The 19,707-nt window shown below is 45.2% G+C and overlaps 1 protein-coding gene across 5 annotated transcripts in view; it reads right to left on the minus strand.

Annotated features, from left to right (window-relative positions):
- Positions 1-19,707, minus strand: part of AKAP13 (A-kinase anchoring protein 13) — a 184,149-nt gene that overhangs the window by 95,046 nt on the left and 69,396 nt on the right. For all 5 annotated transcript variants that reach the window (XM_017742616.1, XM_017742619.1, XM_017742618.1 and 2 more), the window contains exons 6-8: positions 17,973-18,156; positions 6,704-6,893; positions 576-3,450 (exon numbers count right to left, since the gene is read on the minus strand). In XM_017742616.1, coding sequence (XP_017598105.1) covers positions 576-3,450; positions 6,704-6,893; positions 17,973-18,156 — 3,249 coding nt within the window. The remainder of the gene's footprint in view (positions 1-575; positions 3,451-6,703; positions 6,894-17,972; positions 18,157-19,707) is intronic.

Consider the following 19,707-nt stretch of genomic DNA (forward strand, 5'->3'; position numbering starts at 1 on the left):
CCGACAAAAAAAGCTCTGAAGCCCGGAAAAGGCGGCGGGGGTAGGGCTCACTGGCTGTTTTAAATGACCTAATGCTGCCAATTAGGAAGTAGCTTTGGGTAGCTCAGAGGGACACTGGCAGCTGGTTCAAGTCAACAAGCAAAGAGAAGCAGGAGAGCCCCGTAGGATCCTCTGTCTCCATATTAATGAAAATAAAGGGGAAAAGCAAAGGAGTAGCAGCAAGGAAATAAACCCTCATGCCCACATGAAAGCTTGTATCTTGAAGGTAAAGTAATCCAAATAGCTCCCTCCCATTCATTTCTTCTCCAGTGAGGATTTACGTGTGAGAAATTCTGCACAAACCCACACGAGATGATGTTCTGTCCTTACCTCCAGTGCCAGACAAGCAACATGCATTTGAAGTACAAGTTTTTATATGTAACTACAAATTTTTTGTTTCTCGGAAGAAAAACCTCAAATACTTCCTCTCCAACACAAGCCTCCAGCTGTTACTTCCTTTCCTTTGCTGATGACGTGATAGAGACACGCCTACAAAGACGAAACTAAAAAGTAGGAAACCAATTGATTTTACCTACCTGTAACAGGCTCAGCTTCTTGCACCGTCAGGCTGACAATCTTCTTCTTTGTAGAGGAACTTAAATCCATTTCTCCATTAAGGCTGGCTCCAGCATCTACTACAGTCTGGGGCTCAAGCCCCACTTTTTCTGCGGCTGGTAATTCCCCTGAACAAGGTGTCTCTGCTGCAAAAATCACTGCATCAAAACTTTTTACCATTTTAGGAACTTTATCCAGAGAGGAGGCATCGTTAGCCGATATCAAACTCTTCACTCCCACATTTTCCAGTGACTCAACAGCCTGTAAGTGGCAGGAACATGGCGAGAAGGGCAATGCAGGTACAGCTCGGCTTTGCTTTCCGTCGGGCTCAGCCAAGCCCTCCCCCTGAGCTGCTGTGGTGGTGGAAGCAGCGTCGCTGTCACCGGCCGGACAGACAGTGTCGGTGCTGGAGTCACTGTCACACGTGGGCTCCTCTGCGATGGGCTGAAGCGCTGCCCGGGGCAGCACGCTCTCCGTGTCCTCCTGCTCCTCTGGATATGCTACAACAGGGGCTACTGTCACTGGCCTTGCCACCCCCTTACCCTCACAGGCTTCACTCGGGGCTCCCGCCTCTGAGGCATCCTTTAATTCAGGGGTGCTGCTGTGGGGGGAGATTCGTTGACTGGGGTCTTGTTCTTGGTTCGGCGCCGCATTCGGACAAGGGTCACTCTCTGCACCCAGTGACTCATCTGCTGATGCAGGTCCAAGCATGGTGCCTTCTGCTGCAACTGCTGCTCCAGCCTTGCAAACTTCTTTGGGTTGGACTGTCGCCTTCAGCCCAGCATCCACATTGCTGCTGCTCCCCACAGACGCCCCCAGACCGCAGGCAGAGGGTTTCACAACCGCAGCAAGAAGTTCCTCCGACAAAACCCGCTCCTTGCCATTCTCATGAGCCTCCTGCTCAGGCTCAGCTTTGCCTCCTTCAGCCTGCTGCGAGAGGCCCTGCTCCGGGGAGCCCTCATCCCCGGCATGGTCCCCAGGCCGGGCAGCAGCTACCCCGCCATGCTCCCCACCATGCTGCCAGGCGAGCTCTGCTGAGCCTGCCCTTGCCACCACCGCTTCCTGGTTTTGTTTAGATTCCTCATTATGAGTTGCAGAGGGTGTGCCTATTAAATTACCCTCGGCACATGGAGCTAATCCAGGGTCATTACCTTGCAGAGCTGCCTCCTGCCCAGGAGGTGCCACTGCAGCATCTCCCTCCTGACTCACAGCAGGCCCCTCTCCTCTGGGTAGGGGAGAGGGCGATTCCACCTTGCTGCTCTTCCCCTCCTGCTCCGAAGCACTCTCTGCTTTCTCTGCTCCAGTCTGGGCAGGCTCTTTCTCTGCCAGGCCTGTGCTCACGTCCTCTGGAGGGAGCAATGCAGGCTCACGTTCCTCACGTTCGCTCTCCTGAGCAGTGTCTGGTTTGAAGCTGTTGCCCATTTCTCCTTTAATGCCAGTTTGAGCAGCAGAAGGGTGACAGCCAGCAACTTCCTGACCTCCGCCTGCAGAATCTTTGCTTCCTCCATCTCTGCAGCTGCTGGTATCAGTTCCTACTGGCTCCTTTTCACTACTCTCCATGGCTTCAGCTCCATGGTCAGCAATCTCACCACTCTCCTGGCCATGTGCAGCTTCTGCACCGCTTTCATTGGAACCATCAACACCTCTGTTTTCAGGTTCAGCATCAGGACCATCAGTTTCCACACTGCCTTCCTGTGAGTTCAAGCTGGATTTTCCATCTGTGCAGCCTGCTTCCACCTGCCCTTCTTGCTTCCCACTCTCACTGCTACCACGGACTTCCAAACCAGGAGCAGATTTTGATGCACACGCAGGAACCTTCACCCCATTCTCTGCTGGCAATGCTTCTCCAGTGCTCGCAGGGACCTCCTGCCTCGCTGTGACACTGGCATCACCTTGGCTTTCCATGAGGTCACCATTTACCTGAGCAGTGCACGAGTCCACATCAGTCTCTTTGTTACTGCCAGTCTTGCAAAGGTCAGCAGAGACACTGCCAATGTCACCCTCTGCATTTGCACCGTCACAGGCCGGTACCACTCCCACATTTGCATCCTCCCCATTCGAACACTCAGTGCCACTGAAACCACTGAGTAAGGGCTGAGCAGTGCTGGATGACTCGTCCTTAGCTGGGTATTTCTCTTCCAAGTTTGCAGTCCTCTCACCAGGCTCTGCCATCCCATCCTCTGCCCGTCGCTGGCCCTTAGCCCTCTCAGGTGCCCCAGCACAGTTCCTGCACTCAGTCTGGCCCATGGCCACATCCAGGCCCTCTGAGGAAGCTGGGGCTTCACCTGCAGCTGCAGCCACAACAGCAGCACCGTCAGCTGGAGGCTCCTCAGCAGTTTGCACTTCTTGATGGGCACTGTCCGTATTGCCCACGCCAGCTTGATCCAGAACAACTCCAGCCGATGTCATTCCAGCTTCCTCATTTGTATTTCCAGAGGATGGAAGATTTACAGAACCATTTACACTTGCACACAGGCTCCCAGTGCAGTACTCATCTGATACAGTCCCAGAGCCCTCTGCAGATCTTAGCCCCGCCTCTCCTTCCTTTTTACACAATATCACTGCGTTTTTACTTTCACAGAAGCTCTCTGGGCTGTTTGCACCCCCCAGGCTAACCGTGTCATTTGGTGCATCATTAAAAGCTCCCAGACTGCTGCTGTTGCATTTCTCCTCCTGCTGAGTTTGGTCTGAGAGCTGCCCAATGTCCAGGTGAACCAGATCTGACAGATTTTCCTGTCCTTCTTCTCTTGCCATTTCTTCTAGGCTCTGAGAGGTAGTGGTCAGGTGACCCTCTGCTCTTCTAACACAGCTGTCTCCAGAATCTCCCAATACAGGCTCTGTCTGCTGCCTTAAACTCTGTAACAAGACACAAAAGAAAAAACAAAACCCAGTTTATTCTGTCATGCAGTTACTCAAGACCTGTATCTACCTAATCCTATTCCACATGAATCCTACTCCTGGTGTCATCCAGGAGAGGGCTACAAATGTACTGCAGTGGGTATTTTACGTGTTGGTTTTAGTGGGAGGAGGTAATATTGAAATTATTAGAATGACAGAAACATCAGTTGAAAAGAACATCTAAAGGTCATCTAGACCAACCACCTGCCTGAAACCGGCCCCCTGCCACTGCAGCATCAGGTCAACCATGACTTTATCTTGCCAAACCTCCAATTTAGTACCCAAAGCCTCTCTGGGCAATCTGTTCCTATGCCACACCACCCGCCCATACAGAACTTTCCCTAAATCCAGCCTGAACACCCCGAAGCTGAAATTTGTCCCTCTACCCCCTTGCTACACCATCTGCCATCACTGAAAAGGACTGTAACCTTGGTAATTGCTCTTTGAGAAGCTGTAGTCTCATTTCGTGAGTGCACTTAAATTCAAGATCAGTAAAGAGCAGAATTCAGTCTACCAAATAATGCAAATATATACCAGCCTAGTCCCAAAGGACTTCAAGCAAATGATGCTTAAGAGCACCTTCAGATCCCTACCCAGCACTCCCCAGCATTCTTCAATTTTCTCTCTATGGACGGAAATGCTATTTCAGACATGAGCATTGGCTGGCTATGTCCAAATACACCAACTGCCTCCTGCTCCCAGGACTGAACTAATAATCTAATCTATTCCTGAGAACTGCAGGCATAATTAAATATCTGAAATTTATTTCCTAACTGGAAATAAAAATTTCAAAATAATGACATATTATTAAAATTAATACATGCATTATCATGGAACAGTAGGAACATAATCAATTCCTCTCTAATCTGCATTTTCCTTCCAGAGCATCTGCTTTGTCAACCTTTTATAGTTTGATACAATCAAACCTTTACTTAAAAAGAACTGTTTCAGTATTTCCTTTCATATTCTCTTCTCTGTAGAAGAGAACATATCCACGTTCGCATCTTAGAAATAGTGACTTATTAAATTACTGAGCAAACCCAGTCTCTCAGTGTAAACCCAACAGAGTTCCCCACAGGTTTGCTTGGGGTTTTGCACCACAAGCTTTCCAAGGTCACACTGGTTTCTCACGAAGTGCCTGAGACTCTCCACATATATAAAACTCTAATGAACTATGTAAAATCTGAGCTTTTCTTGCATTTATTTGTAAAAGTATTCCCAAAAATACATGCATACTAAAAGTCTAGCCTGAACAGCTCCCTGCAAATTTTGGTTAAGTTTTTAGTTCTCAGAGAAATAGAACTTCACACCAAAACTGTCAGCTTGAACACCCTGATTATTAAAGCAGCCACTGATGCATCACAGGGAACTTCTGGGTACTGCATATACTGACAGTGGCTAAGATCACCACTGCTACCTTGAGGATATTTCATTTACTTCTCTTTCCCCACTCTGAGGTTTACAAACAGTGAGCAGTGCCACAGACTCACTGAGTCACAGACCACTAAATGTACTCCTGCTGTTTGCCACGAATCTCCCTGCTATTCAAAGCAACCCTGCTGCCCAGTTCCCAGCTATGCTGTCAGCTATGCCTCCCTGGTTTTGAGGCATCCCAAGACAGGTTAGCACTGGAGGCAGCAGCATGGCATCTCCATCCCTTGTGTAGCATCAGGGATGGGACACGGGGCTCTGCGTGCAGCGGTACCCACAGGCTGCAGCTATTTTTTGCAAGGGCAAACAGCGTGCTGGGCATCTGGTGGCTGTAACCCCACAGCAGAGCATGGAAACTGTGCTCCTGGCTCCTAGCCAGGATGGACAGACACAGACAACAGTGACACTTGCTTGGGAACAAGCAGGATTTTACAAAGGAGAGGCTGGAGCAGCCCCAGCCTCCTCATGGTGAAGTCACTCTGCTGATAGCCGGAAAAATACAGCCATCACCAAAGGAAGCCAACAGGCTTTCAACTGACCCAAAATAAACCTAAATGAAATAATTACAGGGCTGCTTTCCAAATTCAAATCAGATTAGATATGAAGTAAAACAGCGGTGGAAAGTAAAGTCTATTTCTGATTTCATTGTCAGGCAAAATGTCCCCAATCTGGCATTTGCATGAGCAAACAAGCAGTGAGCCGGATATGCTTGCCATGGTTTAGTGTCTTTTGATGGAAAGGGGAAGAGATTTCACAGTTAGCCTGGAATTACCACTCATGCCACCAGTTCCTGTTGAGATTGGGAGTAATTAACATCTCAGGTACTCAGGAAAGGCTGAAAATAGCTCAGGATGGCCCATTCCCCTAAACATCCCCCCAGTCCACTGGCTGCACACACCAGTTCTCCCCTCTCTTAGTTAAAGCAAGAAAAATATCCTGTTGTTTAGATTCTGCACCTCTGCAACCGCGGATATGTGATCTGATGAAGGAACGCCCACATGTGATGCCAGCTGTGTGACAGACATGGGGGTGTTTCTGAGAAATGGCACAAAAGTGTTCTGATGTTTCACCTTCCCATCTCAACTGAGACCCTGTGGCACCGATTTTTAAGCAGCAGGAGGAAGCCCTTCCAAAGCTCTACAGCTCCCGTGGTCCAACCACCACAGAGCTCGAGAGGACCACAGTGAAGGGACCATCATGGACACAAACCCTGTGTGGCCAAGGCAGGCTTGTCCTCTGAGTCCTACACTGAAGTGCTACTGAAACAGCCATTTTTTCCATCACCCATTGCAGAGACTTTCCTCTCAGTCTCTCTGACCCTGAACTTTCCATCTGAACAGAGATGTCCCCACCGTGCTTATAGCCCACACCCCAAGCCTCACTCCAGAGCCTGCCTTAAGCTGCCCAATGTCTGCCAGACAGGCAGAGGGTCAGCATGTCTCCAGGGAGGTGTTCCTGCACATCCAAGGGGGTCCAAAACTAACAGAGAAGGCAGGAGCTGGAAGAAGAGAGAGGCAAAACAAAGCTGGCACTGCACAGCCCCGAGCCTGCTTCTCTTCTGAGAGAGAACATTTGCTGTCTAATACAGCTTAATCAGATCTCTCCATGTTCAAATAAGAAGCAAATGGGCAGGTGTCCACCTGGACGCTCAATAATGACTGAGAGAAAACGCCTAGGGAAACATGCCCTGCAGGATGCTGACATGTAAAAGTCCTCCCCAGGTGCCAGGCTGCAACCAGCCAGATCTGCTTCTCTTCCACCCCCTCAGCCCTTTGCTCACCTGGTGGTGGTGGCTCTGCATGTGCATCTGAAGGTGCCGAATGTCCCTCTCCCAGCTGGCCGCCGTGCCCTCCTTGGCCTCAGCTGTCAGCAGGTACACATCGAGCCCGCGGTGGTGCTTCACGCTGTATTCCCCCGAGTGCACGGTGTGAGACAGGGTGCTCCACGAGTCCGGCTCCCTGGCTCCCTCCCTGGAAAACAAGGGTGGGTTAGTGGGCAGGCAAGGAGGGATCCTGCATGGCAGGATACGCACGCTCTCCTTCACTCTGGACAGTCATCTAATCATCGGAGTGAGCGCAGCACGGCACCGGCTCCAGGGCCAGACAGACAGATACACACACTCCTCAGTTCTGAAAATTAATGTGATTTAGAGCTAATGCCAGCCACAAGCTTTATTTCACAAGGTCCTTCTCAGGTAGAGGCCAGTGGTTTTTACCCCAGACTATGACAGACTAGCAGCAAAGGGCATGACAACTGCTTTTTAAATTGAATTTATCATGGGTGAAGACCACCAAAGCAGCTGTCACAGAACAGCAGACACCTGAAAGGCAGAACAGCAAAGGGACAAGTTGCAAGGAATGAAAACTATCATGGTACAGATGGTATAACTTCTACACCAAAGCCAGCACACTGCTCACAAACACCCAACTGAGCCATCAAATTGCAGCAATTTTTTCACTCCTGAAATGAATTTAACTTGCTCTGTGAAACTGCCTCTGTGCAAGATGTTCTCAGTGTTGTTAGACAGCTGTTTTTCTGCAGTACTATCATGGGCTTTCTTTTTACCAATCCAGAGGAAAGAGAAGAAAAAAGATGATGTAGATCAGAATGAAAAATAACTTAGTAGGTAAATGTAGTAAACAGAAATTTCTATTCAGTTGCTCTTACAGAACATCAAACTCTGATTTTGCAACAGCTTGTGACTCAAAGCAGTAATTCCTCAGGTCTCATGGAGGACCTTTGAGGTGGTGAGGAAATACTGAGGTGATCACCAGCTTCAGGTTCATAGATTTCGTTTTGAATCAGAACTGATTCAGGAAACCCAAAATCTGTTTTAATCATCCCAGACAGAACAGCTTGTGCACCACACCACCAAGCCCTGCATCCCCCAGGAGAGACGTGGAGCCAAACCCAGGAATGTTACACAAACAGGGGATGACACTGACCTGCTCAGCGGTGCAAGAAATGGGAATTTCCCTGTCTTCCTTCTACCAGGGATGCATCTACTGAGACCCAGCTCCACCTGTGAGCTGGGCTGGGGACTGGACTAGATGACCTTTAAAGGTCCCTTCCAACCCAAACTACTCCATGATTCCATGATGTCCCCTCCCTGCTGCAGAGACTAACCATTTCCAGATCTCCCTTTGCTGCCGAGCTACAGATTTCCTTGGAAGGGGCAGAACTGTGGTTGTTTTCAAATAATTAGGAATTCTAGAAGGTACATAAACAGCAAATGCATGCCATCAAGAAGGTAAAAATGACACATAGATTTCAGCATCTTTGCTGACAGGTCTCTTACTTTAAATGCTGCAATTCTTTCTTATAGGCAAGTGCCCCCCAGCAAGCCACAGGACTATCTCTCTGGGAAGCCAAGCAATCTAGAAAGCAAAGTCATAACGAGCAAACACCATGATCAGCAACAGGAATGGGCAGAGCAGGGTGGGGAAACGGTCAAATGGTTCATCACAGGCAAGAAAACCTGTGCAGGCAATAGTGGTGGCAGTGGCTGCCCCTGCTCTGCCCTGGCACAACCACCCACCCCCTTCTGTGACTCATTTTGGGTTAAATCTGCAAGGAAATTCAGACAAAGCAACACTGTGGCTTCCACCATTCACCACCATTTATCTCAGTCATGACTTGACTTCAGCAGAATTACACTTGATTTAAGCAGAATCAATATTTCCACAGAGAAACAGAAGGAAGCATCCAGTTTCTGGTGGTGATTGGTATAAATCCACAGAGGCACTGAAGGCAACTGAGCCCTTACAAGCAACTAAAGAAATTACTTTCCTTTATCAAGGAAACACAGACATTTCTGTCTGGAGTATTTTTCTCTTCAGCTGTGTATGAGAAACCACTGTACTCAGGGCCACTCTCGGAGTACAACGAGGCAGTCAGCACAAAGCCCACGGTCACCCACTCATGGGGACAACAGCAGCTGGATTAAAGAACTGAGTGCGATGAATCTGCTCCACTTTCTCATCAGCTTCAAGGGCCCTCACAGGCATCTCCATATCAGCACCCACAAAGCTGCCTGCATGACTCGTTGAGCCTCAAAGGGCCCTCAGCAACTTCAAAAGGCTCAATCTGGAGCAAGATGACAGGCAGAGTCCCCTTCAACACCGTGAGTGTGTCCACCCCTCCAGCAATCCACAACCTTCACACGGCCCAGATGGATCAAATAGTCACTTTTGCTTACAAAGAGAGCAGTTTCTTTTCATATTCAAGCTGCCAGTCTGTGTTACACTTTATGAAAAGCTTTTAACCTTTTGAGAAGCCAAGAAGTTTTTCACATTCAGCCAAGTACAAACTCTAAGCTCTCATTTTTAGTAGCAGTCACCTTCGTTACACAAAATTAAGCAGTGAGATAGCGAATGGTTCAATCTATTGCCTCCTTCAAACTATCCCTTTCATACTCTGCTCCATCCCAGCACTAATGGTCTGGAGCAGAGGACAAATGAGGATTCACAAGCATTAACTCATTTTCCCACCACTGTTCCTGTTGTTCAGGCAATCACTTCCAAGGCCACGTAGCTCTTTTGAGAAGACACTCCTGCTCATTTGCCCTCATACACTGAGCTTCACTGTTTGTGCCTTTCCTGCATATCTCACTGCAAGTCCTGGCTTTTATTGAGAGATGATAAAAACACACTTTCTTCCAGGAAAAAAGCTTTGCTATTACGCATTTTGTACTTCCTGGCTGTGAAAGATGCTTATTTTGTCCAGACTTGGAATTTTTGTAGTGGTTGTATAGGAGTGCATATCCAAGCTGCTCTACTAGGAGATAAAAACAGATACGCAAATACTTACTGAAGATTTATTAGCAAAAATATGTATACAAACTCCAGCCTTCAAGAAGTTTGAAAATCTGCTTTTGTTCAGCACAAAAATCCTGCTTGCTACAGTTCGCCAGCAACAACGGAAATCTGTCTTCTTAGGAGATTTAACCATCCTGGATCAAATCTTTCTCATCTTCCCTTTTCAACAGTTTCCCATCAAAATAGGTAACAGATACCAGTGAACTGAACATTTCATAAGAAACATCTCTGAGCTCAACTTTCACAGAAGAAAGTATCTTGGTTAAAAAACCAAGGACTGCTTGAGAAGGCTGATAGTGTTCACTAGCTCTACCCTCTGCACAATCATGCCATGACCCACTGAAAAAGCCTGGAAGAAATTCTCCAGCTCTGGTCCTTGCTGCTTTTGCCCCATGGAGGCAAACCCAGAAGGGAAATTTTTGGTTGAAAGAAAGGACAGACTTACTAGCCTGCCCTTCATCTGCAGAAAGGTGGCTCAAAGAAGAATGACAACTTCAAACAGAGAGAGAGGAGAAGCAAAAATACTTCAAAATACTCTCAAGGCCATGTCCTGCTCTATCTGGGAGCTGTTTAGATTGGTGAAACTACAGAATCACGTCCTGCCCATCTGGCATGTAAGACAAGATGATAGATCACAGAATCACAGAATGGTTTGGGTTGGAAGGGACCTTAAAGATTGTCTAGTTCCAACATCAGTAGGGACATCTTCCACTGGACCACGTTGCTCCAAGCCCAATCCAAGCCGCAGGAAGTGGTTTTTATTTAAACCTCCCAGAACTGCCCAAGTAGACTGGTCCCTTTTCAAGGCACAGCCACACTGTGCTCGTGTGCTGAATCTCTCCTCATCTGGCAGGGGAGCAGATAGTGAGTGGCGGAAAAGGGAGAGGAAAGCCCGCACGGCACGGCTCCTGGCTTCCGGCAGATATGGGCAAGAGATTTTTAAGAAGCGGGAAGATAAGTGAGAAAAGGAGAACAAAAGAAAAAAACCAAACCAAACCACCAGATCAAAAGCTCTGCCTGCCCGCAAAAGCTGCAGAAACTGTTCAGTAACAAGGGTCTGAAATTCAGACGTGCTGGTGCTCGCAGCAGGCGTGTTTTCCAGTACCAAGAGACAAAGTTTGAGCCGGAGGGGAGAGGAAGAGGAGGGAGGAAGAGATCAGAAAACGAATGAAAAAGCCTCAGTGAGTTAAGCAAAACTTTGTGTTAGGAAGATTTATCCCACAGTTTCGCAAAGGGGCAAGGAAGGCAGTGTGGAAACTCAAGGTTTTATTTCCTGGGGATATCCCCTCCAGATTTCTGAGCTGAAACAAAACAAGCTCAGTAGCATTGCCAGCTCTTAGGATCTTACTGCAAGCCTGACAACATCTGTGGGTTTATTTTGAAAGCAGCAGCACCCAGATCCATGTGGTAAAGAAAAAATGAAAAAAAGGAAAAATCAATTAAAAAAAAATTTAAACAAAGCCTCTACCATTATGGCTGCAGTGAAAAGCCAGGAGATGCCAGAATTTAGACGCTCTTATCTGTTAGGTAAATAAAAAAGTAACTAAACTGAATTTTAATCTTACATTCTTTTTATTACTATTATTATGGTATCACAGTGAAAATACCAGATCAGACAGACTGTAATCTGGGATAAACAAGGAATGGTGCCTATAGGGATAGGATTGGTGGTGATTGGGCACCATGCCCACAGCATGGGTAATTTAAATCAACCAACAATCCCTCCTGGGAAAACCCAACACCCACACTCAATGCAGTCACCAGCAGTTAAACCAATCTGAGAAATCTGACCAAACAGAACTTCAGTGTTATTTGCAGAAGTGTTGGGGTAATGGAGGCTTTGTATCTGTATGATCAACTCTGCACCCAAACCTTCCGTGATACACAAAACATTAATGCACACAAACACTTTCTTGCTCCTCCTCGTTTTTACAACCATCCATATGCAGTGTATGTGAGACCTAGAAAACATGTGCAACCAGTATGTGCTAGCATGGGTTAAAATAAACCAACCATTTTCAAATTTAAAAGAGATTTAACCAACACAGAATTCATGCTTCAGGTGTTTCCAACTGTTCCAAACGCCCCAGGGAAGTAGAAAAAAAAAATGTTTCTCATATAAGAAAACTCTATATATCGCTAACTAATTTGAATAGTTTTGATGGTGAAAGAAAGAGTTAAGTTCATCTGATGCAGAAATAATGACTAACCCCTAACAGTGCCTCACACAAACATGAACTGCAGTTGTGGGTTCTGACACCAAACTGAATTCAGGATTGCATAACCTACCCTTTGATATCAGATTAAATATTTAATAATTGAATTCAAAATATGTAATGCTAACTTCTCATTGATCAACACACTATACAGCAGCAAATCATAGAGAAAAGCTGGCTTGGTCCTCCAACAGCTGCCTGCAGATGCACATATCCTAAGGGAACATGTCCAGTATTTCCAAATACAAAGTCTGTACCTCTAAACCCAAGCATTTCTTAGGCCCCAATGTTAATTATACATTAAAAAAATATATATAGAAATACAGCTACCAACTGTCATCAACTATATTTGCCAAAAAAGTACAATCTGCATTCCATAAGAGTAACTGTTATTAAATGCATTTTCCATTTGTTTTATTTTCAGAGCCTTATGTAACAAGAAGGATGGCCTGCTCAGGATGTGGAGCTGTAGGTCCAACACAGAACCCAGTGTTCACCTGGAGTCTCATCAGCAAACAAAGGAAATTTAAGGTGGATCTATGAAAAGCACTCAAGAGTGAAAACAGATGCCATTTGTTGCATTTTAAATAAAAAAACACCGTCATGGAGACTACTTCAGCAAGCAGTGTTTACAGCTAAAAACAGCATCTCAGATCAGGACAAGTGATATGGAAGAAGAGTTGTCTCTGCAGAACATCTCCACGTGCTGCAAGCGAGCGTGATTGGTGGCTCTGCAACACAACCCCAAGAAGAAGCCATCCCTTTGGCTGCCTCTGGCACAGCAGTTTACAAAGTCTTCTTCTACAATAATCTGTTCAAACTGCAAACCCTACCATGAATGTCACTGCTGGAAGCAAATCTGCTAAATATGAGCATCCTAACTGGGTATGCAGCTAGCCCATGCCTGAGGCCAAAAACTCAGCAGTTCTGGGAAACCACTTATCTGCATTTTCTAAATTTATCCTGAAACAGAGATGGTCTCTCATAATCACTTACCAACCACACAAGGCTGTCCAGCACTTATGGCTCATATAATTTTTGGGAACACTTCCAGATCAGGATTGCTGGGAGAAGGGAAATAATTTCTTCTCATATCTTAGCAAATATTCTCAGATCTCTTCTAAATCTCTTCTTTCTCATCCTCACAGGTCTGTTTCCATGATCTCCCAGGACTACAATTTCTGAGTGGGAAATCAGAATCACTAAAAAGCTGTTTCTACCACATAGACTAAGCCTTCTCTCTCTTCTGTATTCAGAGGTGGCTACATACAAAACAAAGGGGAGGAGGGAGCCAAAGAATGAAAATACAAATCTTCATAGGGACGTGGGAACACACCAGGAAGTCAGTAAAAGTTGGAGCATGATGTGGGTGAGTAGGTGGAAAGAGAGAAACACAAACTCTTCCTGCTCCATCATGTTCACACCTGGTTGCCCCATCCTCCCACTCCCAGTGCGCTCCTCTGCTGTGGCCAAAAGAAACCCACAGCACCTCAGCATCTTTCTAATCACTATGTTAAAGATATTAAATGATGGCGTTTCAATTGAAAATCCTAAGAAACACACAGCCACAAAACTAGACCCTGTAGATCACTGCTTCTCCCACACTGCTCCAGACACACTCTGTCTGCAGCTAAACAGCATCTCCTTAACACACCTCTCTGAGAGTCCTCTTTCAGTGCCCTTCCAACATTTTTGAATCCCTCTTAGCACATTAATCTTGTGCCATCACTTGTAGAGACAAAGTCAGCTGTTCTCCTGCCACACCACAGCAAGCCATACCTAAAACCCAGCTCCCCACATACCAATCAAATGGATTTGTTGCTTTGGTTTGGAGTCAAAGAACAGATGGAGAAACATCAGCACTAATTCAATAAACCTTACAGCCCCTGATTCTGCTTAGCCAGAAATAAAATATATGTATACCATGTGACCAATTTTAAGATCATGCTTAAACACTCTGCTGAACATGAACTGGGTATTTCTGAATTTAAACACTTGCTTAAAGGGCCTGCTAAATCGGGGTGGAAAAAAAACGAACATACAAGGCAAATCCTCTTGCAGCTCCAGCTCAAAAAAGCAGAAAAGTGTATTCAGCTATAAAAGTAAAGCCACTGAAAAAGCTTCCTTATTTGAGAGGCACCACGGAGATTACAACCCAGACTTCATCAATTACTTACGTAAAATAAGAACAATAGCAAGTGATAATCATGGATTGCAAAACATTCCCAAAACCCTTCTGCTGCTACCAGCAAGTTATTCCTCATGTGTGTTAATTCAATTATTTTAATTTTGGAAATACAGACTTGTACCGATTTACAGTTTCACAGACTGAGCCTCCTGATTGTTACCAAGAAATATGAAGGGAAGACCAATCCCAGAGCTGTGCAGAAGCACTTTTGGGCAAAAAGCAGAGAAACCAGCAAAAGTGAAAAAGGTTTACAGTAAAAAACTCAGAGACTGTTGCAACTCTTTGCAAAGATTAGAAAAATGCAATTTTAATTTTTTTTTAACTCGGTTTTATTTTTCTCTCTCTTCCCTTTTTCAGAGGACATAAATCACTCACAGCTGTGAAGGAACTACAAGTGTTTGGCTTTGCTGGGGATAGAAATGTTACTAGACAGAAATAAAATCAGCAACCAGGTCAGTGTTTGTATGTTTTACACAGCAGCACTTGCAACCTCTCTGCAGTCCCGCACGCCCCCGGTGTCTTGGAGCCATTTTCCCCACTGCTGTAAGAGCCCTGCAGAACATGGAGCTGGCAGGGGATTGTGTTGCTGCCCTGACTGCACTGGGAAACACCAACTCCTGCACTCTGCAGCTGTCCAGTTACCCACAGAGTTCCACCAGCCTGTTTAGTGACTGTGCTGCCTCTCCAGAGCCAGCGCCCTGCAGTCAGCATCAACGCTGGGGAGCGACAGGCTTCAACCACAGGCTCTTCTCTCTGGAACTCATGCCCACTACTTGGAAAAGGTTGAAACTCAGAGGGCTTTGCAAACTGTGCCATTTCCAAAGTTATCTTTATATGTAAATCTTGATATATTTATTTTCCCTATAAAACTAGTGCCCTTCTGCACTGCAGGACAGTGTTTACTGTGCAGCTCTCATCTTGGAGATAAAGCAAGTCCCCTCAGGAATGATACACAACTGATGAATGTTTATTGGTGATGAATATTTATTTGCTTATATGAATATTTATTAATGAATGCTGCTATTGACTCTCCATCCCTGGTGACCTACATGGGCTCTGTGACAGCTCCTTGTTTGGGTCTCAAAAGAACCAGCACCCTTCCTGTCTGAGGATGAAGAGCCAGTGCAAACCACAGAACAGAATACTTCCAGGGATGGACAACTTATATAGGAAACATCTTTCATTTTTTTTACATGAAGTACTGCAAAAGCTGAGAGAGGAAAGTTCATCAGATATACAGAAATTCAAAATGCCACCAGTGTAATTAGTTTTTGAGAAAAATATTTACACTGCAGCTGAATCAAGCTGCTTTGCAGACACACCAAGGCAAAACTACAACAACGGAGAAGGTTTTATGTCTATTCTTTAATGACTGTATCCTAATTATGGCAGAATTTCATCCCTTCCCAATGCTGGCTGGGAGAATCATTGTAAAATGCAGGGTCCTGCAAATTAGCAAGCAAGAGAACAATAAATTCCCCGCAAGGATAATGCATCACAAAACATGCTGCATTCATTTATTTGGCGAAGTGCAGTTTAATTACTTGTAAAAATAATGACTCCTTTGTAGGGGCCCTCACTAACATGCGTTGCTGCTCTGTGTTTTGCTGAGTGGGACGAGCTGTGTGCCAAATTTGTGTGCATACAGCGTGAGCATAGGCAGAGCGCAGAAAGGAGGTTGTACAGTGTCCTTTGCGTTTTGACAGCACATAAATGACACTTGCTCTCTTCACAGAATGTTCTGTGTTTTGAAACTCAGTATTTCTCCTCCCAATAGGGATTTTCAAATCTCAATCCCATCTTATTGCAGAAAATGCTCGTAATAAAAATCACTGCTAGGGAATCAGGATGTGCCCATTTTGTTGCCATCACCCTCCTGCAGGGAAGGGCTGTGGCTGCCCCTGTGTCACTGCTCCAGTCAGTCCCAAGGTCATACCACAATGCTCCACCACCATCCCGCCCATTGAGAAGGGGCACCATGATTTCCAGCATCCACGGACTTCTGTTTGTAGGGCTTTATGGGAATAGGAGAGTTTTCAGAGTCACAGGACCTGTGGCATGGCTGTCAGATGTTTACACATTGTATTTCCACCCAGCAGTCCAAGAGGAAAACAAATCACAAAGAACAGTTTAAGGATATACTAAGAAGAACAGGAACTGGGACCTTGATGGCAACATTTCTGCAGTTCCTTGTGTCTTATTTTCAAAGACAAATCGCAAAGGTCATCAGAGAAATCCCATGGACTGGGCCGGCAGCATCCCTTACAGGCAACAGCACAGGACAAGGTCATGGAATCCCAGTCCTCTTTCCATTCCACTGAGTGAGAACTGCCATTCCAATACTGGAGCCAGTTGCGAAATACTTCACCAAATACATGAATAGCTGTTGTAATCGTTTTGTTTACTTCCTATTTTTATTTAAATTACCAGCTCTACTCCCATTAGGGTTGCAGTATTTGCTGTGAGCTCTATAATCAAGTTTTGGCCAGCTTAAGCTTCCTGACAGTATGCAAAGCCTGTTAATGTGGTTAGTGTCACCTTGGAGAACCTTGCTGCAGTTACAGAATGAATTTGCACATCCCATTTTTACAAGATAGCCTGCAAGATGATTGTGTTTTCACAGTATGACTGTTGAACTTGATGGAGAAAAAGGTAACACTGTCATCTTCTCTGTATTAATGCCAGCAAGGGTGGCAGGAGAAGTTATTAAAGAATAGGTCCCATCCCACACTGCACCTTCTCCTTCACCCTCACTTTCCATGTGATTGCCTGAATTTAAAGATAAAACTTAAATACAATCATTCCAGCAATATAGATCATATTTTCTGCCCCCCAACACTGCACCCAGCAACTATAGAAAGCAGAATAATTTACAATTTGTAACAGGGAATGTTGCGTGATGAAGTGGACAACACAGCAGACTCCTGAACATGACATTGGGTCACTCAACAAAAACCCCAAGTATCTGAGAAGTCAATTCAGAAACACAAAGTTTATAACAAAGCTTAAGAGAACCAGGCATCAGAATAACACACACGGAGACCAAATCTTTTCTCCTATACAAACAGCCCCCTCAAGACTCTTTTAAGCTCTTTGTCTTTATTAGCCTCAGCTATTAAAGCTAGATCTCCAAACATTTGCTGTTCAAAAATAACTTGCCATCTTCCAAAGGATTCCTTGTAAAGCAGTGCAATAAATGCTCATGCCACTAGCTACTTGCTATGTGTTGTAAGACCTGGCTGCTTCTCAAGACCATTTACAAGAGACCTGTTTCTGTTAAATATTTTGGTTTCTTTTAAACATTTGCATTAATTCTTACCTATATTTTTTTAACCTATACTGGTAAAATGCCTATTCTCTACAAGATGCTGCCTTATTTCAACATAATGATCACTATTTCATTTAACTAAAAAGCTCCCTCTCTAAGAAGTACAAACACAACAATCCACCACCACCACAATGCCTGTTAGCTCCCCTCTTTTGGGCAGTTGTGCTTGCTTGAAGAAAAGCTTTTTCATTTGTGTTTACATAAGACCTGTCTTATTTAGTCAATAATACAATGACTCACTTTGGGCTTTATGAGACAGCTGGAAGCAGAACACTGAGCAACGAGAACCCCCCCATCCCCAAAAATATTACTGCATTTCCCCTTAACCCTCAGGACTGCCCCCATTGCAGCTAGCAAGAACACTAAAAGCAAAATTATACCAAAATTGCCTTTAAGGGTGGAAGTATAGCACTTAGACACCATTGAGTGATAACGTACAGCAAAGCCAAGCAACGGTAGAGAATGGAAAACCAGCAGAGCAACCACCAAATCATCCTTACTCTGTCAAAAGCTGGTGCAGCTTCTGGTAGCCCCTCTCCAAGGCCAAGCTCACAGGCGTTGCCCCTTCGTTGTTGTGGATGCTGAGAGCTCCTCTTCCACCCGGCTGCTGGAGCAGAAACCACGTCAGCCGCAGCAGACCCAGCCTCACCGCAAAATGCATCAGTGTTTCCCGAGGGATGTTCTCTGGGAAGGGGAAACAAAAGGAAGAAAGAAATGGGAATTCGTAGGCTTGAGGGTTTGGGGAATGTTATAATCCCACATCCCAGCCCCACCACACACAGCGGCTGGCATAGAGCTGACAGCCCAAAGGAACCTGCAGCACCTGGAAAAACAGCCTGATTGCCAATATCCAGGAGACACCAGTCTTAAAGTGAGGGACACGCAATGGTGGGACTGGAAGTGCTCAACACCTCTCATGCTGAGACTGACCACAGGTCAATGTGAAAACCTCACCACTTCCTAAACAGCCACAGCCACCACGTGGCTACAGCATGTCCAAACAGAAGCATGGTCAGGTGGGTTTTCCTGGATGTCCAAACCTTCTCCTCACACACTCAGGATCAGGTTTTAGGGACAGACAAATTTTGTTACCTAACGGGATGCTGATCTGTGCCAAGGCATGGATAAAAAAAAAAAAAACAATTACATTTAATGTACAAATCCAAAGCAGTTATAAAGGAGAACTGTTTAAAAACTCATATAGACAAAAAAAAAAAAAAAAAAAAAAAAAAAAAAAAAAAAAGAAGAAGCAAGGGTTTTCTTTCCTGGTTTGATTATGCCTCAGACCAGCTTTTCTCAGCTTTATACAGTAGCTCTCTCATTGTGAGTAGCAGCATTTATAAACTACCAATCTCCGCTGCTGCTTTTTGTGTTTAATAACCGTGACCTTCTAATTTGGTAAAAGTCACTCTTGAGCCTGAGCTTTCATCTCAGAAAAATATCCCCCTACTCCAAAAGCTGCAGCCCTAGAACGATGCTCTGAAAAGCTTTAACCAGAAATGAGCTCCAGATGCACTGCTGAAATCCAGCATTTGCAGATCAAAGCCTGTTATTTCTGTATGAAAGGCAAAAGCATTTGGGTTAAAAAAACTGCAAGAAATAAAAATTTGTTCTTTTAATTAACAAAGGATTTCAGTATTGACTGACAGCAACAACAACAAAACACCAACTGGGTCTCAGAAAGCCATGCCAATGAGCACACTTGGTATAAACCCTTTAATATCACAGAAATGATTTATTGGGTTATTAATTTGGGTGCCAGCCAAACCTATACAACAGGTTTTAAAATGCATGCACATAACAGCTTTAGGATTTAATCTTGTATTTTTTTTTTAAAGAAGTGTGCCCCAAGAGAAATCACTTCTTCAAAGTGCTGCTGTTCTTTCTTACTTACTTTCTTTAGGGACGTCATTAAGACCTTCGGTGAAAAACAAAACGAAGCAAAAACAGGCAGTCCTCCCCTGCCTCACACACAATTTTTCACAACTTTTTGGATCGAATTCTGAATAACTAATCTGTATTCAAGAACCAAAGGCTTTCTGGCACCACTTCTCTTCCAAATGACTCCAAATTAGGTCTCTGGGCTACAAACCAAGCCTTCCCCCTAACCTCCTCATGATTACCGTAAAGCAAAACCAAGCTGTCCTGAATACATGAGTGTGTCTGAATGGAGGTTCCAGCTGATCAGAGAAAAAGGGAATGACTGAGCTCTCCCAGAGACAAATTCCCAGCCTT

The sequence above is a fragment of the Corvus brachyrhynchos genome, unplaced genomic scaffold, assembly GCF_000691975.1.
Source record: "Corvus brachyrhynchos isolate BGI_N302 unplaced genomic scaffold, ASM69197v1 scaffold97, whole genome shotgun sequence".
NCBI classification, from domain to species: Eukaryota; Metazoa; Chordata; class Aves; order Passeriformes; family Corvidae; genus Corvus; species Corvus brachyrhynchos.